The following is a 22,082-nucleotide window of genomic DNA, read 5'->3' as shown; positions in this document are numbered from 1 at the left end:
CTGAATTGACCCTACAGAACGAAATAATAACTTATAAAAATGGATTTTTAAAAAAACAGTACAACCTAAAAATAACTGAAATATAATAAACCTTTCAGCCATTGCAACTGTCTTCTGCTGTTTTCGTGCTTGTTTATTTCGTTTAACATAAACTTTTAAAGGAGAAGAATCTTTAATCGACGGAATGTCAGCCATTAATAGAGTCGAAAATGACGAAAGTTAGGGTTTATATAAAAGAAGTAAAAATTAAATACATGCAAATAAAATTAAAGATGGAAAATGAAGTAGTGATGCGAATAATTTGGAAACGTGAAGTTAAGCCGATAGTTAATTCGGAGTGTAACTGATGAAAATGGAGTGAGAATGCAGAAAACGTGGGTGAGAAGAAGAAGGAGAAAGGCGGGACGTTGGGTTTGGGTTTTTTTTTTTTTTAAAAAAACCACAATTATTTAAAGATCGGGCCGCGCACGGGCTGAACTTTAAAGAAACGGGCCGAGCGCGGGCCGCGTAATAGAACGGACTCACATGAGTCCATTCTACACAATATTTTTCGTATTTTAAAAGGCAAATTTCCAAAAGTGTGTAATAAGTACTGTAGCTTTCAACAAACAATCCATAGATAATTTTACAGAAAATTATTAGTGTTTAAATTAAACTATTCTAACAAAAATTAAATATTTTTTACTAAACTTAAATTGTTTTTAACTTTTTACGTATTAAAAATCATTCTTACTAATTTTCCATTATGTTTGTTTTTAATGTTGCTAAATTTTATTGATTAAAACTTAATTTTACAAAATTAACTTATTTTTGCTGAAATCCAACTAAGCTTATTTTTAAGGGAAATTGTTCCGTATACCCCTAAGGTTTTAAAAAATGCACCATGTACCCTTGAAAACTTTCAAATGCACCATGTACCCCTGACGTTTGTAAATAAATGCACCAAATAACACTAATCCTCTAACAAATGCACATATCATTGACTTATCAAGCTAAAATCATGCCCACACACTGACTCACTTTTAGTACTTTATATTTATGTAGTAAAATCGCCTAAAAGCATAAATTAAATCAAAATTTAAACTCCGTCGGTCATTCTAAATCCTAAATTTTTGGGTGTTAGAATTTGCTTTATTAATTAAGTTTACTTATAGTTAAATGATTTAGCATTAAAGTAACATTAAAATGTAATAATTTGATGTTTAGAGAGTCTCAATTTAACAAAATTAACATTTATTGTGAGTCTAAGGGTATTTGATGCAATTTTATACAAACTTCAAGGGCACACGGTGCATTTAAAAGTTTTCAAGGATATACGGTACATTTTTTAAAACCTCAAAGGTATATGGAATAATTTTCCTATTTTTAAAGAATATTATTAATTAAAGGAAAAGAAAACAGGGCCTTATATTGGAATACCCGTTCATTTCATAAGGAAACAGTACGGTGTATTGTATTAAATATATTTGCCTCACGTGCAAGGCATGCACCCTTGACTAGTGCAAGTATTACAATGTTGAGATACAGAGTAGTTTAGATTTGTAACTGTAAAGTTTCCAAAAAAATTCAAAGGGAAATATGAAGGTGAAAATACAGTCATTTACATGATTCAAATTCCTTGTGTATTTACTTGTATAATATATATACAATTATGCTTTAATAATCCTACAACTACTGTAACAAGTATTTACAGAACAATATCTAATTGTTACTCTATAGAACAGCTTGAGTGCATCCCCCTTTCCCCTCCCCAAGACCCTACAATCAGAACAAGTCGTCAGTACTGTGAATTCCTCATCAAGAACAAGTGAGCAGCTGCTGTTAGCCTAATTGCTGAGCGATATAGTGTACACGTATAAAACTCTATGAACGTTCTTCCAAAAACAGGCCGGTATGGATATTGCTGATACAACACAAATGACAGTTTAGAGCCGAGTAAAAATCCAGCTAAAAAGATCACTCATCAGAGTCTGATCTATGTCCAAAAGAATCAAAACCGATTCTCCAACATCTAATCGGGTTTAGTGTATTCGAGTAACATGTGTGGTGATCTATAGATTTTCACCAAGGTCCAGTAAAGGACTTCCTCCACTCCCAGTTCACCTTCTGCTCTTGCAGCATATATGTCCTCACAAATAGCAATCAACCTGTACCAACCAGAATAATATGTAAGCTTTGATTTCAGTATTATATATGCAAAATGTTACTCTCACCAGCAGAAATAGTCATTACATTGTCCTAAATCCTCTTAAGGATACAATGAGTTTACAAATTGACCTAAAGCAGCCAGATTTCAATGCTCTCCCCTTCACTTAAGCTAAGAAGTGTCATAATCAATGATATAATCATAAACAATCTCTAAACTATGAAACGACATTCTTCTCCACAACCTTAATATACAAATATCATACTCTGTATTATTTGTTCTGAATCAAGGGAGCATATGACATCTCATCAATCAAACTAGGATGGGGTGGGGGGTGGGGGGGAATCGACGACGAAATTAAAAAAAATCAATGCAAAGAAAATTTAAAAAAAAAAAAATCCATCTCCTAAGAGAATGTGGAATCAATCCAGGCTTTACCAGGAAACTTGGATACAAAGTGTGAACCCAAGAGTAAGACTTATTGATTTTCATGGGCTTTTTTCTGCTAGGAAGCCTAAAAAAGGCAATCCCGTTTTAAAAAAAAAAAAAAAAAAAAAAAAAAAAAAAAAAAAAAAAAAAAAAAAGTAGTCAATCAGCCTAGCCCAATCCCTGGTCTCTATTTTGATGCCAGAGCAACTGTAGATGACTAAAAAAAGATTAAGTTCCAAGCCCTAGAATTGGAGACTGGCCCAGAGACTGAACGCGCGCCCATGAATTCAATCAACTAAAGCCATATTCTTAAGAACACTCTCCATTCTAATGTGATACGCGCCAATATATGTAATCCTTAGACGAAAATTAAAATTCTCTTATACGAAATACTATTTCAACTAAGTGCTAGACCAACAGTTCACTTTTGTACCATAAACAATACATGACACAAATAACAATTCTCATGCTGAAATTATATACTTGTATATGTATATATTGCCAATGTTCTCCAACATTTTTATATACCTTAAACGTAGGGTCTAGAAGGGTTCAGTTTCAATATGCCTTAAGAAGTGAGTCAAGTGACTGGCTTGGTGTTCAAATTCCTTTGCTATTTAACTTACCTAGTTACCTGACGTTTAATATTCAGCTGTTTCTTGGACCGCTTGCAGTTATCAAAATTAGAACCATTCACATTGATTCTCCAGTTTCATTTTTTCACAGTGCATTTAAATTCTTAAACCAATATGAGAATTCATCATTTAGAAAGTGGAACTAAACCTGAATAAAATGGTTATTAAAGCTTTAAAACTTGACCCATTAACAGTTGGGACTCTGGTACCTGTACATGTGCTCAACCCAACTCCAATCTCCAAATTCTCAAAGTATTGATACATGAACTTTTTGTCTTCTTTAAGGTATATATCATATTGAACAAGCAACAATACAAAATAGCAAATGTAAAGTAAAGAAAGCTGAGGTAGGAATACCTATCGCAGGAAGGAAGGTTCTCATATGGGATTCTCATTCTAAGGTCAGAGCATTGCAGCCTGATGAACCGACCAACAGCAAGCACAAATGTAATATAAAGACCCCAGATGCTGAATTTGCTTAAAGTATCTCCAAGAAGTCCCTCTAATTAATTAGAATCAAGTATTAGAAGACATCACAATTACTGAAGCACTAAAAAAAACAGCCAAAAAAAAAGACAAATTCATTTATCTCTTTATGGTATGCCAGCGCTGCTCATACTTACGTGGTGTTTCTTCTGAGACCACGATTGCTGTAGGTCCAGTCAGACCTTCACATCTAGAAACATTTAGTGGATTGACATCATAAAATGACCACCACTCAGGATTCTGATGATTGATGACAAGATCGGCATCGACTTTTAACTGAAACAAAGGGAATTAGACAACATAATGATAAGAAATCTACTTGTTTTTATCCCTCAAGGAAGAACAAATTTCAACTGTTATTTGAATTTAATCTTTCCAATAAGGTGACCTAATACCATAAATAAGAGTTTTTTTTTTAGAATTCTTAAATAACAACAAATGATTTGCATAATTTCCATAAATTTTTAGCAAAAAATCCTAATTAATATATATATTTCCTCGCTATTGCACTAAAATCAGATTAGACCTCTTCATATCACATAACACCATGCTAAGAACAGGTATTTTATAAAAAACTAAAAAATAATTTAATTACAAGGAAACATACAGAATGAACTAGTAAATGAATAAGGATGAATAAACAAACCATTAAGTAGCGTTGTAAACAAATTTCTAATGACCATCAATGTCATTTTCAAGGTTAAAAAAGAAAGAAGCTAAGCAAAATGCGCAAAATATAAAGTTCAGCATAACATACCTCTGGTTCAAATGGTCTCACATCACCAGAACCAGTAACTCGGAAGAATCTTGGAAAGATGTTCTTCACTCGGAAACTATTCATAGAACCATTGAAAACAGATTGTAACTCGGACTTTTTTGGAAGATCAGACGCATTGTCAACATCTCTTTCATATCTCACAACCTCTTTTCCTTTAGGTCTGTCCCTAGTCAGTACCCAAGAGAAAATTATATGCACATCCCTGCCTACATTAAGAGACTCAGTGAATCTCTTTTGAACTACTTCTGGGACCAACCAAAGGGTACTAGCATCAGCTTGGCAACATATTAATTGAATGTCATTCGTATCATAAGTAGTCAATAAACCTTGAGGATCAAGATCATCCTTATTTTTGATATTTTCCCACTCCAGCTTTTCACAAAGGGTGGTTTGATACAGGGTCAGCCTACCACCATTTGTCTTGATATCAACCTGAACACTGACATCTCTAACAGGATTTGCGATGTTTGTTGGATTGCCACTGCTGTACATCTGCAAGGAAAATAGAGTATCAGAGTCTCAATAATGACATTTAACCAATTGCATCTGTCAAAAGTACAGCCATAAATCATAAAAGTAAATTTATTGATTCCGAAGTATATATCCATGACATAATTCCTTAAACAAGTCATTTTAACAAAGAAAACACACTAGGCCATGCTTGGATTGGGGATGTGATTAAGGTGTAATAACAATCAAACCAGGTGTAATAAAAGTCAAACCAGGAAAAACATAAGTGATTTGAGGTGTTGTCAGAGATAGGGTTTTTACAAATGAAATAAGGTAGTTGTGACATGAGGAAAAGAGAAAGATGGAGAAATCATTACCCTCATATAGAGGGTAATAGTTACCCACCCTCCCACTAGTATAATTACTACCCCAAAATGAGGGTAATAATTCCTTTGCTTTCACCTCTCACCACACCATCACTACGTATCTTCTACCAAATACACCACTACTATCTCCTCCTTCCCTATATTTGCTTTCATTTTGTTAAGTTTGACTTTTATTACACTAGTAATACATGTCAATCCAAGCATGCCCTAATAATCAACAAATAGCAGCATTGACAACAAAATCCTCAATTTCATTAACATTGCTATACTACCTCCGTTAGTTTTTATGTTTGCTTTACTCACTTTTGTTTTTTGGTCCAACTCACTTTAATTCATTTTTGGCATACCACATTTACCATCTTATCTCTCTTACCCCACAATATTTTCCATTCTCTTATCTCTTACTTTAACATACACCCACCCACCTTTTTATACCGTCTTTTTTACTTTAAATGTAGAGAAACAATATGTTAAAGCATATCAAATCGATGCAAAAGCAAAGACAACTAAAACGAATTTGGGCTGCAGCAATATTACGAGGACAAGGGTGACATCTACATCATCTAGTTGTTGAGATTGAATGGCCCAAATAGGTTTTCAATGGTGATTTATGATAAAAACTATGAACCAATTACACGCGTCAAAGGTAACCCAAAAACCAATATATTATATGGAAAGTCCCAAGCTGCTATCAATTTTTAGGAAATTCAAATTTACCCTTCAGGAATAAACAGTTTACTTATAAAAAGAATAATAATAAAAATAAAAGTCAGCATAAAACATTTAAGAAGACCTTCCTATAATTAATACTAATCTATACAAGATAGATAATAATCAAGACTAGATATATACAATATGGATACGCGGTATTAAAACTAGATAAAGAACAACATTAAGAAAGGCAAGAAGGCAAAATAGAAGAAATATCTCTGTATATATAAAGCATGGAGTAATTCATAAATTCAATAACATACTTTGTTTTCATAGAAATGAAAAAATTTGATTTTTACACTATTCAAATATTAACTAAACCAAATATTTTTCCTAATACTCCCACCGTCCTTAATTTACTCGACACAGACTCCTTCAAAAGTTGTCCTTATTTGTTTGACAAACTTCCATGAATAAAGAGGACCTACTTTTTTTTGGAAAAGAAAACAATTAAAATATTCCTCCCTCTTCACTTTGGGCTCATAACCCACTTACTATTACAATAAAAACACACCCATTACACACTAGTTATAATAATAATTACAAAAGAAAAATAAAACAAAGACAAACCCTACTAGGGCTACTACTACCCACAAGCTATAATAATAAATAATAACTCCACTACCAACTAACATAATTAATACAAGTGAATTGAATTGCCTAAATGAATACTTTTAATGTATCAAATATTATGTAACTTGTGGGATTAGTCTCAATGAATTTTTCTATTATATAAAAAATTGATAATTTTACTTATAATAAATAAAAGAAACTAATAGTTATAGTTATGCATTTGGCATGTTGTGTGTTGACACATGATATTCAAATGGTTGTGATTTTAACAAGGCAGAGTAAGTATATTGTGTTATTATGTTACTAAAATAAGTGGAAATAAGGTATAAATAACATGGCCTTAGTTCAATCCTGTAAATTAATGTTCATATATTTTTTAAAAACACAATAAATTAATGTTCATATTATCATTATATGTATATAATGCATTTTAAAATAAATATCAACATATAGTAAATTTCGAACATTTACTTTATGCACTAGTATTCACTAATGGAATACTTTAAGCTCTAATTTCTTATATTTTGATCAAAAGGAAGCACATTAATTATCATCAAATAGCAACATTGATAATAAGCTTTTGAATCATTTTGCTTTAAAATTGTTTTACATAAGTTGTCGTCCATTCAATTGAAAAGTAGAGAAAAAACCTCGTACATGTAAATAAAATTAATACAAAAGTAAAATGCTAACCCTCCCTATTCATAGTGGCACACCCACTTTCTCTCACATCTTTCTTAATTCAAAATTTTAGTGCCATTATAAACTTTTGGAGTGCCAAAAAAAGCACTTGACACACTAAGTATGTTATTATGTTAACGAATGACAATCCAGAGACAAGAGTAACAGTGAAGCTCCAAAGAGAAATGTGAACTACTATGTTTCACAAGTACTGACAGCCCAAATATCAAACTTGGAAACTTCTATTATCTAACAAAATTATCCAAACCATTAGCTAGGCACACAATGCTCCAAAAAGACTTCCTCCCAAATCTCACATACATAGCCACCAGATGCACCACAACAAAATGCAGCATTTAAGAATATATATATTTTTTTTATTAACTTCATCTATGTATAGTTATATTGATTCGGAAACAAAAATAAGAATGAAAGACTAAACAATAAAATAGAACAAGGAAACAAGCATGTGAGTTTATAATTGAGAAATTAAGCATCAAAATTGCATTAAAACTTTTCTATCATATAAGAGGGAAATCCATTATAATATCCATGGGTTTAGCCTAATTAGACCAAGGGTATGTTGAGAAGCAAATATTTGCTAAATAAAATAATGATCAGATCAGACCACATCATATTAGATCATATTATTATGTTTGTATTTGCTTATCGGTATATAAATAATTTTTCCATGATTTAAAAATTTTGAAACTTTCATAATTTGAAAGTACACATTAATAGGAATACGAACCTAGTCTATGATGGCCTAATGAATTAATAAGTTCATTAAGATGACCTATTATCAAACATTCAAATAGATTTCTAATGAAGATATCATGTGCCATGAATCACTCGGGTACTTTAACTATATATCTTATCTAGCACTGTCAAAACGGTTTGACAGTTCGGTTTCGGTTCGGTTTGAAATCGGTTCGGTATTTAATCGGGTCGGTTTGGAATCGGTTTAATTGTCTCATGGGTCGGTTTTGGTTCGGTTTAAATAGTTATCGGTTCGATTCGGTTTCGGTTTATTCTTAAGCGGTTTTAATTCGGTTCGGGTTATAAACAGTCCGGGTAGTAAACGGTTCGGTGCAGACGGGTTGCGGTTTGTTAACGGTGCGGTGTAAACGGTTTTTATCTCAGTTCAAACAGTTTCGGGTTAAAAACACTTCGGTTCTTTTTTGGTTCAGTTTATAACTGGTTCGGTTCTTTTTCGGTTCAGTTTTTAACTGGTTCGGTTCTTTTTCAGTTCAGTTTATAACTGGTTCAGTTTTTCGATGGTTTAACCACTTTAACGTCATTCATATCGGTTCCATTTCAAGTTTACTAAATTACGGTTCGGGTCGGTTTTCGGTTTCAAAAAATAAATTGTTTATCGAGTTGTTTGGATTCGGGCAGTTAAATGGTTTTGGTTTGAAATTTGATAGTACTTGCTAACCTTTTGCGTTCACAAGTTTTATATAAAGTCGAGAATCATTTCATATTTAGGCATCATATTATACTATTATAAACAAATTCTCATTGATTTTATAAATACATATTATGTTATGTTTCAAGTTTAGTCATACTGATCTTACTAGTTATATTCCCGTAAAAAAAAAGTTTGTAAACGGTTCGATTTAATTATATTCCCGTCAAAAAAAAAAATCCATTTAATTATATAAAAAGTTTGTAAACGGTTCGATTTAGAAGCGGTATGGTTCATAAACGGTTCGGTTTATAACCAGTTCGGTTTACATTCAGTTCGGTTTTTAAATGGTTCGTTGCAAACGGGTAGCAGTTTCCTAACAGTTCGGTGTAAACGGTTTTTTTTTTCAGTTTAAACGGTTTCGGGTTGGAACCGGTTTCGGGTTAGATACGGTTCGGTTCTTTTTCGGTTCGGTTTTCATTCAGTTCGGTTTATATTTGGTTCGGTTTGTTAACGGGTTTGGTTCTTATACGGTTTAACATTATTCGGGTCGATTCGGTTTCGGGATTACTAAAATACGGTTCGGGTCGGTTTTCGGTTTCAAAAAAATCGGTTTTTAATCGGTTCGGTTCTCATTTGGGTCGGTCGGTTTCGGGCAGTTAAACGGTTTCGGTTTGAAATTTGACAGCACTAATCTTATCTCATGGACACATGTGCCCAAAATACAAAACAAACATTTATGTTTACATATGTATGAAAAAAGAAAAAGTTACCTTCCATAGTAAACGATCCAAATTTAAATAAATTTTCGATGATTCAACAACAATTTATAAATCAACCATAAGTAAAACCAGATATGCTTTTGCAAATTGGCCACTATTGGATGAAATTTTTTCAGCATCTATTTTTCTTGTTCGTTATTTTATTTTTTTGGGTGGGGGCTATTGATTTACCTGAAAAATGATAAATTTTACATAGAGAAATTTTTGTTTAATTGATTGTTCTACATATAAGTTTGTATGGGATGCAACACAAATGAATTAAGAGTAATAGTTTGAACATATAATATGACGAGAAATTGCTTTTCCCCAGAAAGGAATAGTTTGAGGAAATATTTTATTCATTTTCTTCATATTAAATCAACCCTTCACTATTTTTTATTAGTGGAATTATTATTTGCCTCAAAGTATAGCAAACGTCAGTGTAATTGATTAAAACTTCTACCTACAGTGATGAAATTACAGTAAACCTCAACATTCCTCTCTTAGAATGTTTCAAAAACTATACCCTACTAATGGAAAAACTGAAAAAGAACTGATCATACAACCCAACAAAAAAGAAGATTAAAAAGTATGTGCATTGTTTTATAGTTAAGCTAAAAAAGGGCTCTGAGAATTATCAAGGAACATGTTTCAGAAGAGTTAGAAACTCAACGGACCTCTGAAAAAAGCAACATCATCAGGAGCCCTATCCTGGGAAACACTATTACTTTTATGCAACAGCAATAGTGAGAATATATTGCTTGTCCATCCAAATCATACTTGGAGAATATCTAAATCACAACAGAAACATTGTCTACCTCAATTTCGATATTAAAATGGGCCATTTCACAATACAAACTCAAGTGTTTTTTTCCCATCTTTGTAATGATTATCACCCAGCAAGACAGCTCTATTCCTCTCTGGGTCTGCAACTATTGAACAGGGATGCTTTTGTCTATTTTAATTTTTATTTCAAAGTTAGCCACAACTACAGAAGAGAAATAGTACCCACCCCACTCTAGAACTGCTGACTTGCCATGTTAAAACATAGTTGCTTCCCTGGTATGGATGTCCCATAAAAGGATTTATGTATACATTTCCATGAAATCTTGCATGGGAGGAAAAGGGGGTATTCGTGTATGCAAGAATTTAAAAAAAAAAAAAAAAAAAAAAGCTGACAAATTAGAGAGGGGCAGTATTCAAAGGTGGTCACTCCACTAACAATCCACAGTTTTCCTTTTACCAAGGGAAAGGAAAAAGGTATTTCCAATGTTATAATATTCTTGACCCTATAATGAAGATAAAATATTTGTCATTATGTACTGGAACAAACAATTCTAACAAAGGGTAGTAATTAGTTATATGTTTAATTGCGTCAAGTAACAAAAGATGAAAACAGAACATCCAGTTTTATAGGTTAAATGACATCAATTCAATAATCAATTAATGCAAATTATTCAGAAGTCATATTTTAACAAGATTCTTACCAGCATAGGAGCCCAAATGACACATATCAAAATGAGGAATAGACATATGCCACTGCAGAACTTAGTCATTTTTGGCTGTTTCTCTCCTTGTTTATGACTTGCCCTATTTAAAATGGCATCACATTTGACGAGATATAAGCTTGCATTTATGTCCTCCAACTGTTCAAGATACATGGCAACATTATTAAACATTGAATAGGTCTTTACTACACCGATAAAAATGGCTAAACAAAGGGAAAAAACAAAAATGCAAGGCCACAATTGTCATAAATGCAAATCAATTGAAAATATGAAATTGACAATTAAAAAAAAATACCAACGTTGAAAATCAAGTCAAAATATCACAAAGTACACGATAGAACAGTACATAATACTCCCTCTGTTTTCCTAAGTTCTACTCACTTTTCATTTTCATCCGTTTTTCTAAGTTCTACTCACTTTCTTTTTTCATCCGCTTTTCTAAGTTCAACTTACTTTTACTTTATTCCTTTATGACAACCTTTATTCAATTTTTAACAGCTAAAGTGCTCACTAAGTTTATTCAATATGACTTAAATGCACCTGTTAATGACCTCTCATAATAAAAGGATGGCACACCCGCTTATATAAATCTTCCTTAGTTTACAAAAATTGAACCCCCCCCCCCCCCCCCAAAAAAAAAAAAAAAAAAAAAGAAAAAAAGAAAAAAAAAATCCTTAATTAATATTTCTGTTAATACTAACTCAGTCAAGAACTGGTGTTCCTAAATTGAATTTGAAGTATGTGAACTACAGAACTGTGAACATCGAAATATTAGAATATACACCAATTCATATCACATATGAAGCAGTTAATATTCCTATCAAAAAGTAATTTCAGTATATACCATCTTCAATAGTTTAACCATCATCCTGAGTAAAAATTAATAGTCAATGATTGTCCTCAAAGACCATAATAATGGATAATGAAGTTTATTTGTGGATGGGCATTACATACAATCATACTCTGTATCTAAGTATTAGCTCCAAGTGAGGGAAAGGACAAACAAAACTAAGTTAAGATCAATCAAGACAAAATAACACTCAATGTTATTGGGTAACAAATTATAAAAAGGAAAAGAACAGAGGCATAAATAGAAAAACAGCAAGCACACTTGTCAATGATCATAAGGAGAAAACGGAATGAATACACTGCAAGCTACTATTACCTTCAGCCAGTCATACATTGTCAATGATGTTGTAGTACATGACCAGTCAAGCACACAACGTAATTCATAAAGGAAAGGAAGAGCTCGATAAAGCCGATACCCAAGGTAGTTAATCCTCGAAACTGTGCTGGTCAAAAATTGGCGATACAGTGTACTTTTATGCGGCATACCATAGCGAATTTGTATTGCCTGAAGTGCTAGGGACACTGCTTTTGTCAGAAAGATAGCACGAAGTGCTAAAATTCCAGCGTACTGTTGAAATGGTTGCATGTTCCAAGCATATTCTGTAACTGAATACGTAAAGAGTACAAGGTTGAAAAGGTAGAACAAAACTTTCCCCGTGGCAAATGAACATAGGTAAATAATTCGATCAACCACTATTAAGAAAAAGATAACCTGCATACAAACAATTAGCAAAGTTACTTATACCATCACATACACATAAGCTTGGATTTTTAACAAAATGCACACTACCAGATAAAAGCAGCAATAGAAGTAATGATGCGATTACAAAATTTTAAATAACTGATTTAGTAACAGAAATAAAACACATAATATTCTAAAGTTATTCCTACTGTTTGATACTTACATTTGATGGTTACAGAATCAAAGGAGTAGGGGGGGGGGGGGTTTGGATTGGGATCTTCATTAAAAGGTAAGGGATAGAGCAGACTGATTACCTTTGATGTTCCTAATTGGGATAATTTTGTCATTTCCTTTGCCCTCTTTTCATTTTGATTTTACTTATAAGTCCTCTATACTAACTCCCCACCACAACTCCCCAAGGTTTCTCATCTCCATTCCCCACTTTCTAACTGGTTCTCTCTCCCTCCAAGGGTTGTTCATCGGTCAAATACCGAACCGTACCAGACCGATCTGGACCGGACTGAAGACCGAAAATTAGAAGTTTAAGAACCGAAGACAGGACTGATTAAGATGGGGCTGAACCCGGAACAGACCGAAAGAATCGGTCCAAAACCCGGACCGGACCGTTTTGGACCGATTTAAGAATTTATTTTAAACGAATTCTAAATATTTAATAATTTTATGGAAAACATGAAAAAAGGAAAAATTATATTTTAACGTCTTTTTTTGTATGTTTAATACAAAAAAAAAAAAAAACTTAGTAAATTAAAGTTTTCTAAGCTTAATAAGGATAGTCTTAAGTATTATTAAAGGTTTCACGCGTATTTATAATCATAAAAATGGTCCGGTCCAAGACCGGTTTTTATAAGGTTTTGGACCGGACCGGACCAAAGACCGTAAAAATAAATTTCCAAACCCAAAGACCGGACCGATTAACAACATATCCCTCTACCCATATAAACGGTCTGGTTTGGGGTCGATCTGGTCTATTTTTTCGGTCCAGACGGATTTATGAACATCCTGATGTCAAATAAGCCCCATTGATAAATCATCAACCTCTGACTGCTCTTAATCTACGACACAGTCCTCCAATTATTGTAGCTTCCCTCTGATCTCCGGCATTTGTGTCTCTCAACTTCTCTCTTCTTATTCATAACACCAAAGCCTATTCTATGTGGTGGGGTTGTACGATGCTGGTGGTGATGGGATTGTGCAGTGCTGATAAGGTTGCGCTATTCATCATAACAAATCCCAGATCTTGTGCGGTGGGTTGTGTGATGCAAGTGGAGTCTACTTGTGTGCAAAGGGAAGGCACAATTGTGTAAAGTGGAGGTGGTGTATTGGTGTAAGGTTGAGTGGGGCAGTGCTGGAAATTATATGGGTAGAGAGATATGTTGTGGTTTTATCTTCTTATTTTCCCTCTATTAACAAACATCAAAGATTTGGGGGGTTTTTCTTTCTTTTCCCTTTCTTGCTTCTTCTCCCTTATCCCTCTACATAGCAAATGCACCCAAAAGTTATCAATAGACTGTATGACAGTTCTATTTATAGCATTATAAAGAAAGGGACCAATTCCATCTCTACATCTTCTTCCAACTTTGACTTCTTTTGAATCTATTAAAAATTTAAATAAATATAGACGGAAGGAGTAACTTTCAACTTGATTTATATCTATTATATTAATTAAGATACATAAAATATAAGAAGATACAAAAAAGAAGACTTAGAATCTTTGCAGAAAAATAATGGTAAGACAAATATGCATACTAAATTACATTTTACATTACTGAAAAACAACTCAAGACCTCGGACCTCCATAGAGTATAACCAAAGGCATGAAAGATGTATAATCAAATCCTGCAAAAGCTCCCAAATTTTTATTTTTTTTTTATTTTTTATTTTTTTTTTCCTTTCTAACCATGACACCTAAAGTAAAAAAAAAAAAATTATGCAGACCTTCAACAAAATTTTTGCCTCTAATTCTTCTTCCCCTATGCCTAATACAGAAAAGGTAAATTGTTCAGCTATAAGTGTCTTCCTTTGTATAGTTATAGTATGCATTGTTCAGCTAGATCTTACTGCAATACAGACTTTAATTCTTATTGATAATGAGTCAATGAATATTAGTGTACATAGACCGTGCACACAAAATGTTTTCATCTAATTGATTTCCAAAATATATACGAAATCTTAACACATCAGTATGACACCTGACCCAAATACAACACATACAAGAAATAGTAACAGATTTAGAGGCTTACCATTAATATGAACACATACTCCTTAGGGAACTGATCTTCAAGTTGATAAACACCAAGAAAATCACTTTTATTCTTAATGACCGACTGGTAGAAAATAGCAACCAAAAAGAAAACTGCAAGATCAGCACCAAATACATAGGCATATAGATCAACTTCTCTTTTTCCACCACCAATTACAGATAGTACAGGATATGGGAATCCAACTTCTTCAACATATCCCAAGTGTTTTGCAATAAGAACCTCTCTTGCAACATCGGCAGCAGGTGTTAGTGATTTTGACCAACCCTTTGACACACAATCTGGCAACGGAGGGGCATGTACAACTTCAAACACAGCCAAAGCTACATTGGGATTTTCTTCACTCCTCTCAATACTCTGAATGTTAACCCTGCAAGCAGAAGGGCAAACATTTGGATTTTCTCCCTTGCAATGTTCACTGTGGACGAGCTGAAGCAATTGATTCATTCCTGACTCAATCTTCTCAGGTTGAATGCCATCTTCTGGCCATGCCCCAACGTCCATGGACAGCTGAACAAAATACGGAGGAGACTCTGCTCCCTGAGTTAGAGATTTCCAGTAACTTAAGAAGCTTCTAGCTATCATCTCCACTCCATCTTTCAGTGGTTGGAAAATTTTGTTTAGCTTTTCACTCCAGCTAGAACATGGGCCAACATATTTTCGTTCATGCATTTTTCTCTTGATAGAATTAAACTCCGATAATGCACTCCAGTCACCATCTTGTGCAGTTATGGAGCTCTGTAAAAGCGTAAATAGGTAGACCAAAAAGAGAGGCAATGAGCTTATCACAAATGATGAATTGATTTTATGATGAGGAAAACCCAACTCTTGAAGCAAAGTCAAGTCAATCAATCCACAGTGTTGAATGATTATTTGGTACAAGTATTCAATTAAGATGTAAAACTCTGTATAGATTAGCATGACAACCCAGAAGGTATAGCTAGGGCCTGTGTTAACACACAGAGCATAGAAAAAAAGGGCTGCAAGGTATACCATAGATAACAGACTGAAGTTCCAAAGGAAAACAAGAATAAAGCAACAGTAACAAACAATATCATTATTGGATCGCATCTGGGACCATATGTGCCGAAAGATTCTCAAAAGCTTCAGCTTCACAGATTCAGACATAGTTCTACTCTTGTCAGACTGCAATGAAGATGTACGAGCTATATGAACATTTTCAGGATTTTGGCTCTCCATTTCACCACATCCTACATCATCATCAGAAGAATGGCCTGTCGAATCCAAATCTTCTTGTGATACATTCAAAAGACTTGCAAGATTGGTAACAGCTTGATTTCCAAGAGATTGTACTTGAGAAACACCATCACCTATCAGCTGCACCGCAGATTTCAATGGGTGATCCTTTGACTGGCCTTTAGAGCTTTTTCTTTTTCTTTCAACTACTGACTGGTGATCAGAATCCTCAATTTCAGTAATTTCACAAAAAGATATCTCTTTCGAATCTTGAGTTGTTAATTGTTCCGCATTTGAACTTTCAGATTTTCTGTTAACTGGAGATCCAAGCAATTCTGAAGGTAGAATGAAGTCACCAGAAGTCTTCTGCCCCTCTCTTAATGCGTGAGCAGCCCTAAAACCTCTATCAAAGTTAAAAGAGGGACTTAACAACTCCTCCTTATCAGCAGCTGTAAAATTTTTATCAACAATAAAAGAGGCACTTCTCCTTTTCCTTAAACCTCCACTTCCGGGAGATAGCTGACCATGATTACCCGGAGAGTTCATACTGTGAAGCTGAACTTGCAGGTCAAGCATCTCTGACTTCATCTTCTCCACTTGCATATTCCGTTGTCTTTTCTCCTCTTCAGTCTCACGGATATGCTGTAACTGTGCAGTCTTCCATGCAGCCTTTTTCTCTTGCTCACGTACAATAGCTCCAATTTGCTCTGCCTCAAGATATCGTGATACATGTTCAAATTCTGGAGATGAGAACATATATGATTGCAGTGAAACCAGCATGAAGATGATTATCTCAACCAATGCAGATCTTGAAGTAATACGAAACCCGTAATCATATTTATAAAATCCAATGGCTTCATAAATGTAACCTACAGTGCCACACTTACCTTCATTGAAGACTCCAATAAAAGGAGATTGATAAGCAAGAGATAGAACTATGATTACAAAATTATACATTCGCAAGAACTTGAAAATTTTGTTTCTTTTTCGAAGAATTTCCAATCTCATCCGAAAGAACACCAAAGCAAAACCAAGATATCCAAGGTGCAGAATGTCATACTCCAAAGTTCCAGTTATCAAAATCAAAGTAAGCACAAGATCCAGCAGATGGCAGTAACAGTAAAGTCTCAGATAGTCAAAAATGGTCCACATACTTTTTGTTTCAAACGAAAGGTCTTTCCAAACAAATATGTTCTTGCGCTGAGACATCATCTGATTAAAAGTAAATGACCCTGATAAATTAGGTGATCTGTCAGCACGCAGCTTGAAACAAGCAACGATGAAGACTATAAAGTAGCTGATAAGCATTCGAGAATCATCCACAACAAGCCCTGCAAAACATGATGAAAAGTTAAAAATTAAGATTCATGGCTTAGTTGAGTAGTAGGAATCTAACACAGAAATAGTCTAGCAAATAAGATCGTATTATAATCATCAAGAAGTGGATTTCTCCACACGGAAGGAAACGACGACAAAAAATGACTGCATAAACCCCTTTCCAAATTTTACAGAACATTGACGTAAGAATGCAGATTAATATTACTTATAAAATTAGTATAGAAGACTACTTTCATTACAGAAATAGTTTGGTTTGTAAAATTATGATTAACATAAGAATTTCATTAAATTACTTCATAATTTTTTGACAAAGATATCCATTATTAGCAAATGAGAAAGATGGGATATAGATAGTAGGCAAGAAGTGCTCTCATCAGACACCATTGGAACAAAGATGTAAAATCAATGCCTATCAAGAAAAATTTTCTATAGTAGTTAATGATATCTCATATTTTCTAACTCTGTACTCCAATTTTCTTTCCATAAACTTGCCAAAAAAAATCTTAAAGCAACCAGCTCCATTTTCAAAAGAAGGTCCCAGGGAAAATGGTTAAGAGATGTTTTTAAAAGGATTTGACAGAGCATGAAAGAATAAAAAAGTGACATTTTGATCTATGGAGTGTTATAAATGATAATAGAACAACCATGTGTGACCGTATATTGAGCCAATGGACAAGAAAGTGACATTGTGTCTATGGGGTGTTACAAATGCTACCTTACAAGTGGGGATTTTGGACTAGGCAGCAGTTCAAGAGAGACATGTATGTCAATTTGTCATCAAAGAACAACAAAAAAAAGTTGCAATTTTCTTACAAGACTACATACTATGTACCGTCCAATGAAGGTTAAATATTCCTCTATAAGGTTAAATATTCCTCTATAAGGAATTGATTGTACTACCTATACCAACAAAGTGTACCTTTCATTCTAATTAAGTTTTGTATGGCAAGTACACCTTTTTTGAAGAGGTCAGCTATCTCTATGCTTGGCTGTGAAGGTTGCACATAGGTCACAACAAAGTATGATGTGGGAGAGAGAGAGAGAGAGAGAGAGTCCAAGTGCTACATGCTTCACAACATCTTTGCTGCTAAAGAAACAACATCCACCTGATCCTTTGGTAAAGATTAAGCACTATGACTGCAAGGGTATATTACTGTGTAATATTCAATATTTAAATAAATCTCTACAACATCTTTGCTGTTAAAGACACGTCATCCACCCGATCATTTGGTATAGACTAAGCACTATGATCTTGAGGGTGTATAACTGTGTACTATTCCCTAAAACAAAATCTCCAATCTTCAAACTTATAATTTAACCAAACACCAGGCATAAAACATCAAATGATATAGCAAAGACACTTTAAGAAGTCTGTGAAGTTGTTTCCTACCACCATGTAAATAGATGATCTGTGGACTCATTTTTCCTTGCATAGATGACAAAGTAAAGGGTTTTTTGTGCTAGGGTAGCGAGGTTTGGTTGTAAGTGCTAATAGTGTAAAGGTATGTTAGGAACAAATCAAATGATACTTCAACTCGAATTATACATTTGAAAACAAATGAAAAGTTGGCAAAAATTAGAACCATTCTCAACTTCCCAGGTCTAGACGAATGAAAGCAACTCAAGAGGAAAAGAAACTTTACATGACTACAAACTAATGGTAGTCTTAAACACTTCTAGGTAAGACCATTTGCATTGCCCAACAACCCCCCCTCTGATATGGTAGTCTTATCCTCTGATATCATAATAATTTACATCTTAATCCTACCAGCAAACTAATCACTTAAGTAATGATCTGAATTTGCTCAATACTACTGCATAAAAAGGGGGAAACAAACACCATACCTAGCCAACAGCGTTGACAATACTGAAAGTGTAGCTTTGAGCTTTTCCAGCAATCATGGCAACGAACAGCAATCTCATGTGGGGATTGTTTGTTCAGAGACATCTTATTCTCCCAGATTGAAAGATATTCAAGAATCAGGACACATGCGAACAGGAAAACCAGAACGGACCATAGCTTTCTAATAATTCGTCGATCCAAAAGAACAAAAGTAGCAAGCAAACCAATGTAGAGCAGTGAAATGACATTTAAGAGGGCAAAACTAGCAAGAAGCAAGACAATCATGTTAATTTCTAGGCCAAATAGGTTAAACATATTTTCAACCCAAAACATCAAGTAAACTTTCAAGGTCGTCTTTTGCATATCAAATCTCTCATTTCTTAAAGCAAGAATTCTCTTCTTGTTCCACTTTTGACTCTCCTTGATGGTTTCCCAAAAGTATCCAGACGAATATCTTTCAGTTCTGGAATTCTCAGATTCTCTTCCCAAGAGAATTGGTTCAGAAGGGTCAGTGGTATTTGATTTCCATGTATAGCTTGCTGTAGTCTTTCCCATATCAGAAAGTGTGGAATGTGGTACTGAGCTGTTTTCTTCATCATAGCTAGACATAGTAACTGCATCATCTTCGGCTGTGACAAATAAAGGACATGGCTCCTCCCAATCACCTATCAATACATTATTATTTGGTATCCTATCCAACCAATGAAAAACATTATATTGGAGTGTACATGCAGAAATTACCAAAACATTTCCTCTCAAGCTTGATTCTATTCCCCAAAACCCAGGCTCAAACACTTGGAGACCCAAGACATGAGACACATCTGAATGTGTTTGGCCAGGGAACATCTTTGCCTGCTGACCCCACATCTGGAAAAGATATTCCACCATCACTACAAATCCTGTATAAACCAGAAATGACTTTGACGGGACCCTTGAAGTTTTGGGGAAAGTTGAGCAGATGATCATGCCTAGAAGATACACAAAACCAATTGCGTTTATTTGTGATATGGCTGCATAAAATAGAGCAGCAAGCAGAAGTTTATTGCTGTGCCATATCATAAACCTTCTCATAAAACCAACTGTTCCTGATTGCAGCACATTAGCGTCACATGGTTCATTGTATTTGCTCTGTCTCCTTTCATAACTATAAAGTTGCATTACAATCAAGATTGCCATAGATTCCCAGATGTTATCCAACAGAGAAGCTTCAGGTTTATAACCCAGGTTTGGGTAAAGATCAATAATATGAGATAGCCATGTTTGAAAGCTAGGAAAAATGCTGAGGCTATACATGAAGATGAACACCATTATAGCATAAGCTTTCAAGGGAAACCATAGGCGTCTTTTTGTCTGTTCAACAAGTTGCCTTCCAATGATCCAAAAAAGTAAAAGGAAAATATACCCAAATGATATATAATTGGGTCTAACCAGGTAAACTGCAATAAGTATAGTCAGAAAAGCAATATAGGTCCCCCATGAACGGTATACTGCAAGAAACTTCTGCCCTACTGCACTCAGGTATGATGCTATTCTTCTCTCTGTAAGAATAAGAGAAAATAACATCAGAGATAAAAAAATAATAATAATAATAATAATAATAATAATAAATAAAATAAAATAAAAGATTAGATACAAAAATGAAGACATACATCATAGAGCAGACAAGTACATATTTGAATGAACTTAACGTGAAAAATACATTGTCGCTTCAAGGTAAAAAGAATCTCAGTGCACAGTAAACATAGCAATATCTGCACGAAGGAAGCACTGAAGCCTCCCAATTTTACAAAACTATTGCAAAGACTAAAACCAACTTTCTCCAGATAACAACATATTGACATACAGTATAAGTAATTCTCATTTGGAACATTCGAATCATAGCATTGACCAGAAGCGGCTATCAAAACATCCTGCTAAGCAATCCTCATGAATAATGCATTAATACATGACAATTTCAGTCCAACAAAAGAAAAGCAGTGCCAACAGTATGAAGCTTTCAAAATCTCAAATCAGAACAGTGCAATAACACTTAAAGAATACACCACTAATTCCTTTAACCTTTCGAACAAAATACACTTTTTACAAGTAACAAATCATTCGAACAAAATACACTTTTTACAAGTAACAAATAATCAATACAAAAACACGCCAAGGCAAGTGTCATCTATGTACATAAAATAAATTTCAAAACATCTTGATAGAAGCAGGTTAAAAATAACATACCATGAGAAGGACCATTGCTGCTGTCACCACTAGCTGAAGAGCAATAAACTGACAATAAAACTGACTTGTTTAAACCAGCTTTAAGCACACTGAATCCCACTGGAGGGTAAGGTGTATGTTGTACGAATGCTGAGAATGAAAATAGCATGTCAAATCCATGATTATGTATGGTGCAAAAACACGCAAGAAGAGCTGTTTCCAAGAAGTCCCATGAACTATCACGAAGACCTACATCAAGGCAAATACAATATTGATGAAGATGATTCCTTACAAATGAGCCCTACTCAAAGTAAACAGAATAAACAAAATTATTAGGATTTTCAAACATTTGGTTTATGTAGCCGATATCACTTATGGGATTAAGGCTTTGATTGATTGATTGATTGATTGATTATTATAAAACATTTGAAAAAAAAAAAAAGAACATGCACAACAGCACAAGTATACCTAGTTGTGACAGTATTTCACTAGTTAAAGAGCCTTCATGCTCCAGTTTTGTAGATATCAGGTTTATTTGAAGAATGTACAACAATGCAAAATGAGCTTCGCATAGAAGAATTAATGCCTTCCGTATCTTCCTGCTGATACTGTGTCCCAAAAGATATATCAAAAAGAATATCACTGCAATAGGTCAGAATGTTCAGTTAAAATTTAGCAAAAACCTCAACTTAATGTTGATAATATTGATTCCACTCCAGATAAATGACAGCATAAACAAA

The 22,082-nt window shown here is 34.0% G+C and overlaps 1 protein-coding gene across 1 annotated transcript in view; it reads right to left on the bottom strand.

The window, feature by feature from the left end:
- Positions 1-1,434: 1,434 nt before the first annotated feature.
- LOC145570476 (piezo-type mechanosensitive ion channel homolog) overlaps positions 1,435-22,082 on the bottom strand; it is a 37,562-nt gene continuing 16,914 nt past the window's right edge. Inside the window, exons 12-21 of the mRNA XM_081629573.1 lie at positions 21,811-21,984; positions 21,364-21,591; positions 19,143-20,678; positions 14,745-17,290; positions 12,118-12,513; positions 10,932-11,090; positions 4,454-4,966; positions 3,834-3,972; positions 3,568-3,712; positions 1,435-2,147 (exon numbers count right to left, since the gene is read on the bottom strand). Of these exons, the coding sequence (XP_081485699.1) occupies positions 2,012-2,147; positions 3,568-3,712; positions 3,834-3,972; positions 4,454-4,966; positions 10,932-11,090; positions 12,118-12,513; positions 14,745-17,290; positions 19,143-20,678; positions 21,364-21,591; positions 21,811-21,984 (5,972 nt within the window). The 3' untranslated portion in view covers positions 1,435-2,011. The remainder of the gene's footprint in view (positions 2,148-3,567; positions 3,713-3,833; positions 3,973-4,453; positions 4,967-10,931; positions 11,091-12,117; positions 12,514-14,744; positions 17,291-19,142; positions 20,679-21,363; positions 21,592-21,810; positions 21,985-22,082) is intronic.

This window comes from Chenopodium album, chromosome 12, assembly GCF_948465745.1.
Source record: "Chenopodium album chromosome 12, dcCheAlbu1.1, whole genome shotgun sequence".
NCBI lineage: Eukaryota > Viridiplantae > Streptophyta > Magnoliopsida > Caryophyllales > Amaranthaceae > Chenopodium > Chenopodium album.
Note: the sequence above shows the minus strand (reverse complement) of the source record. Positions and strands in the feature narration are given on the sequence as shown.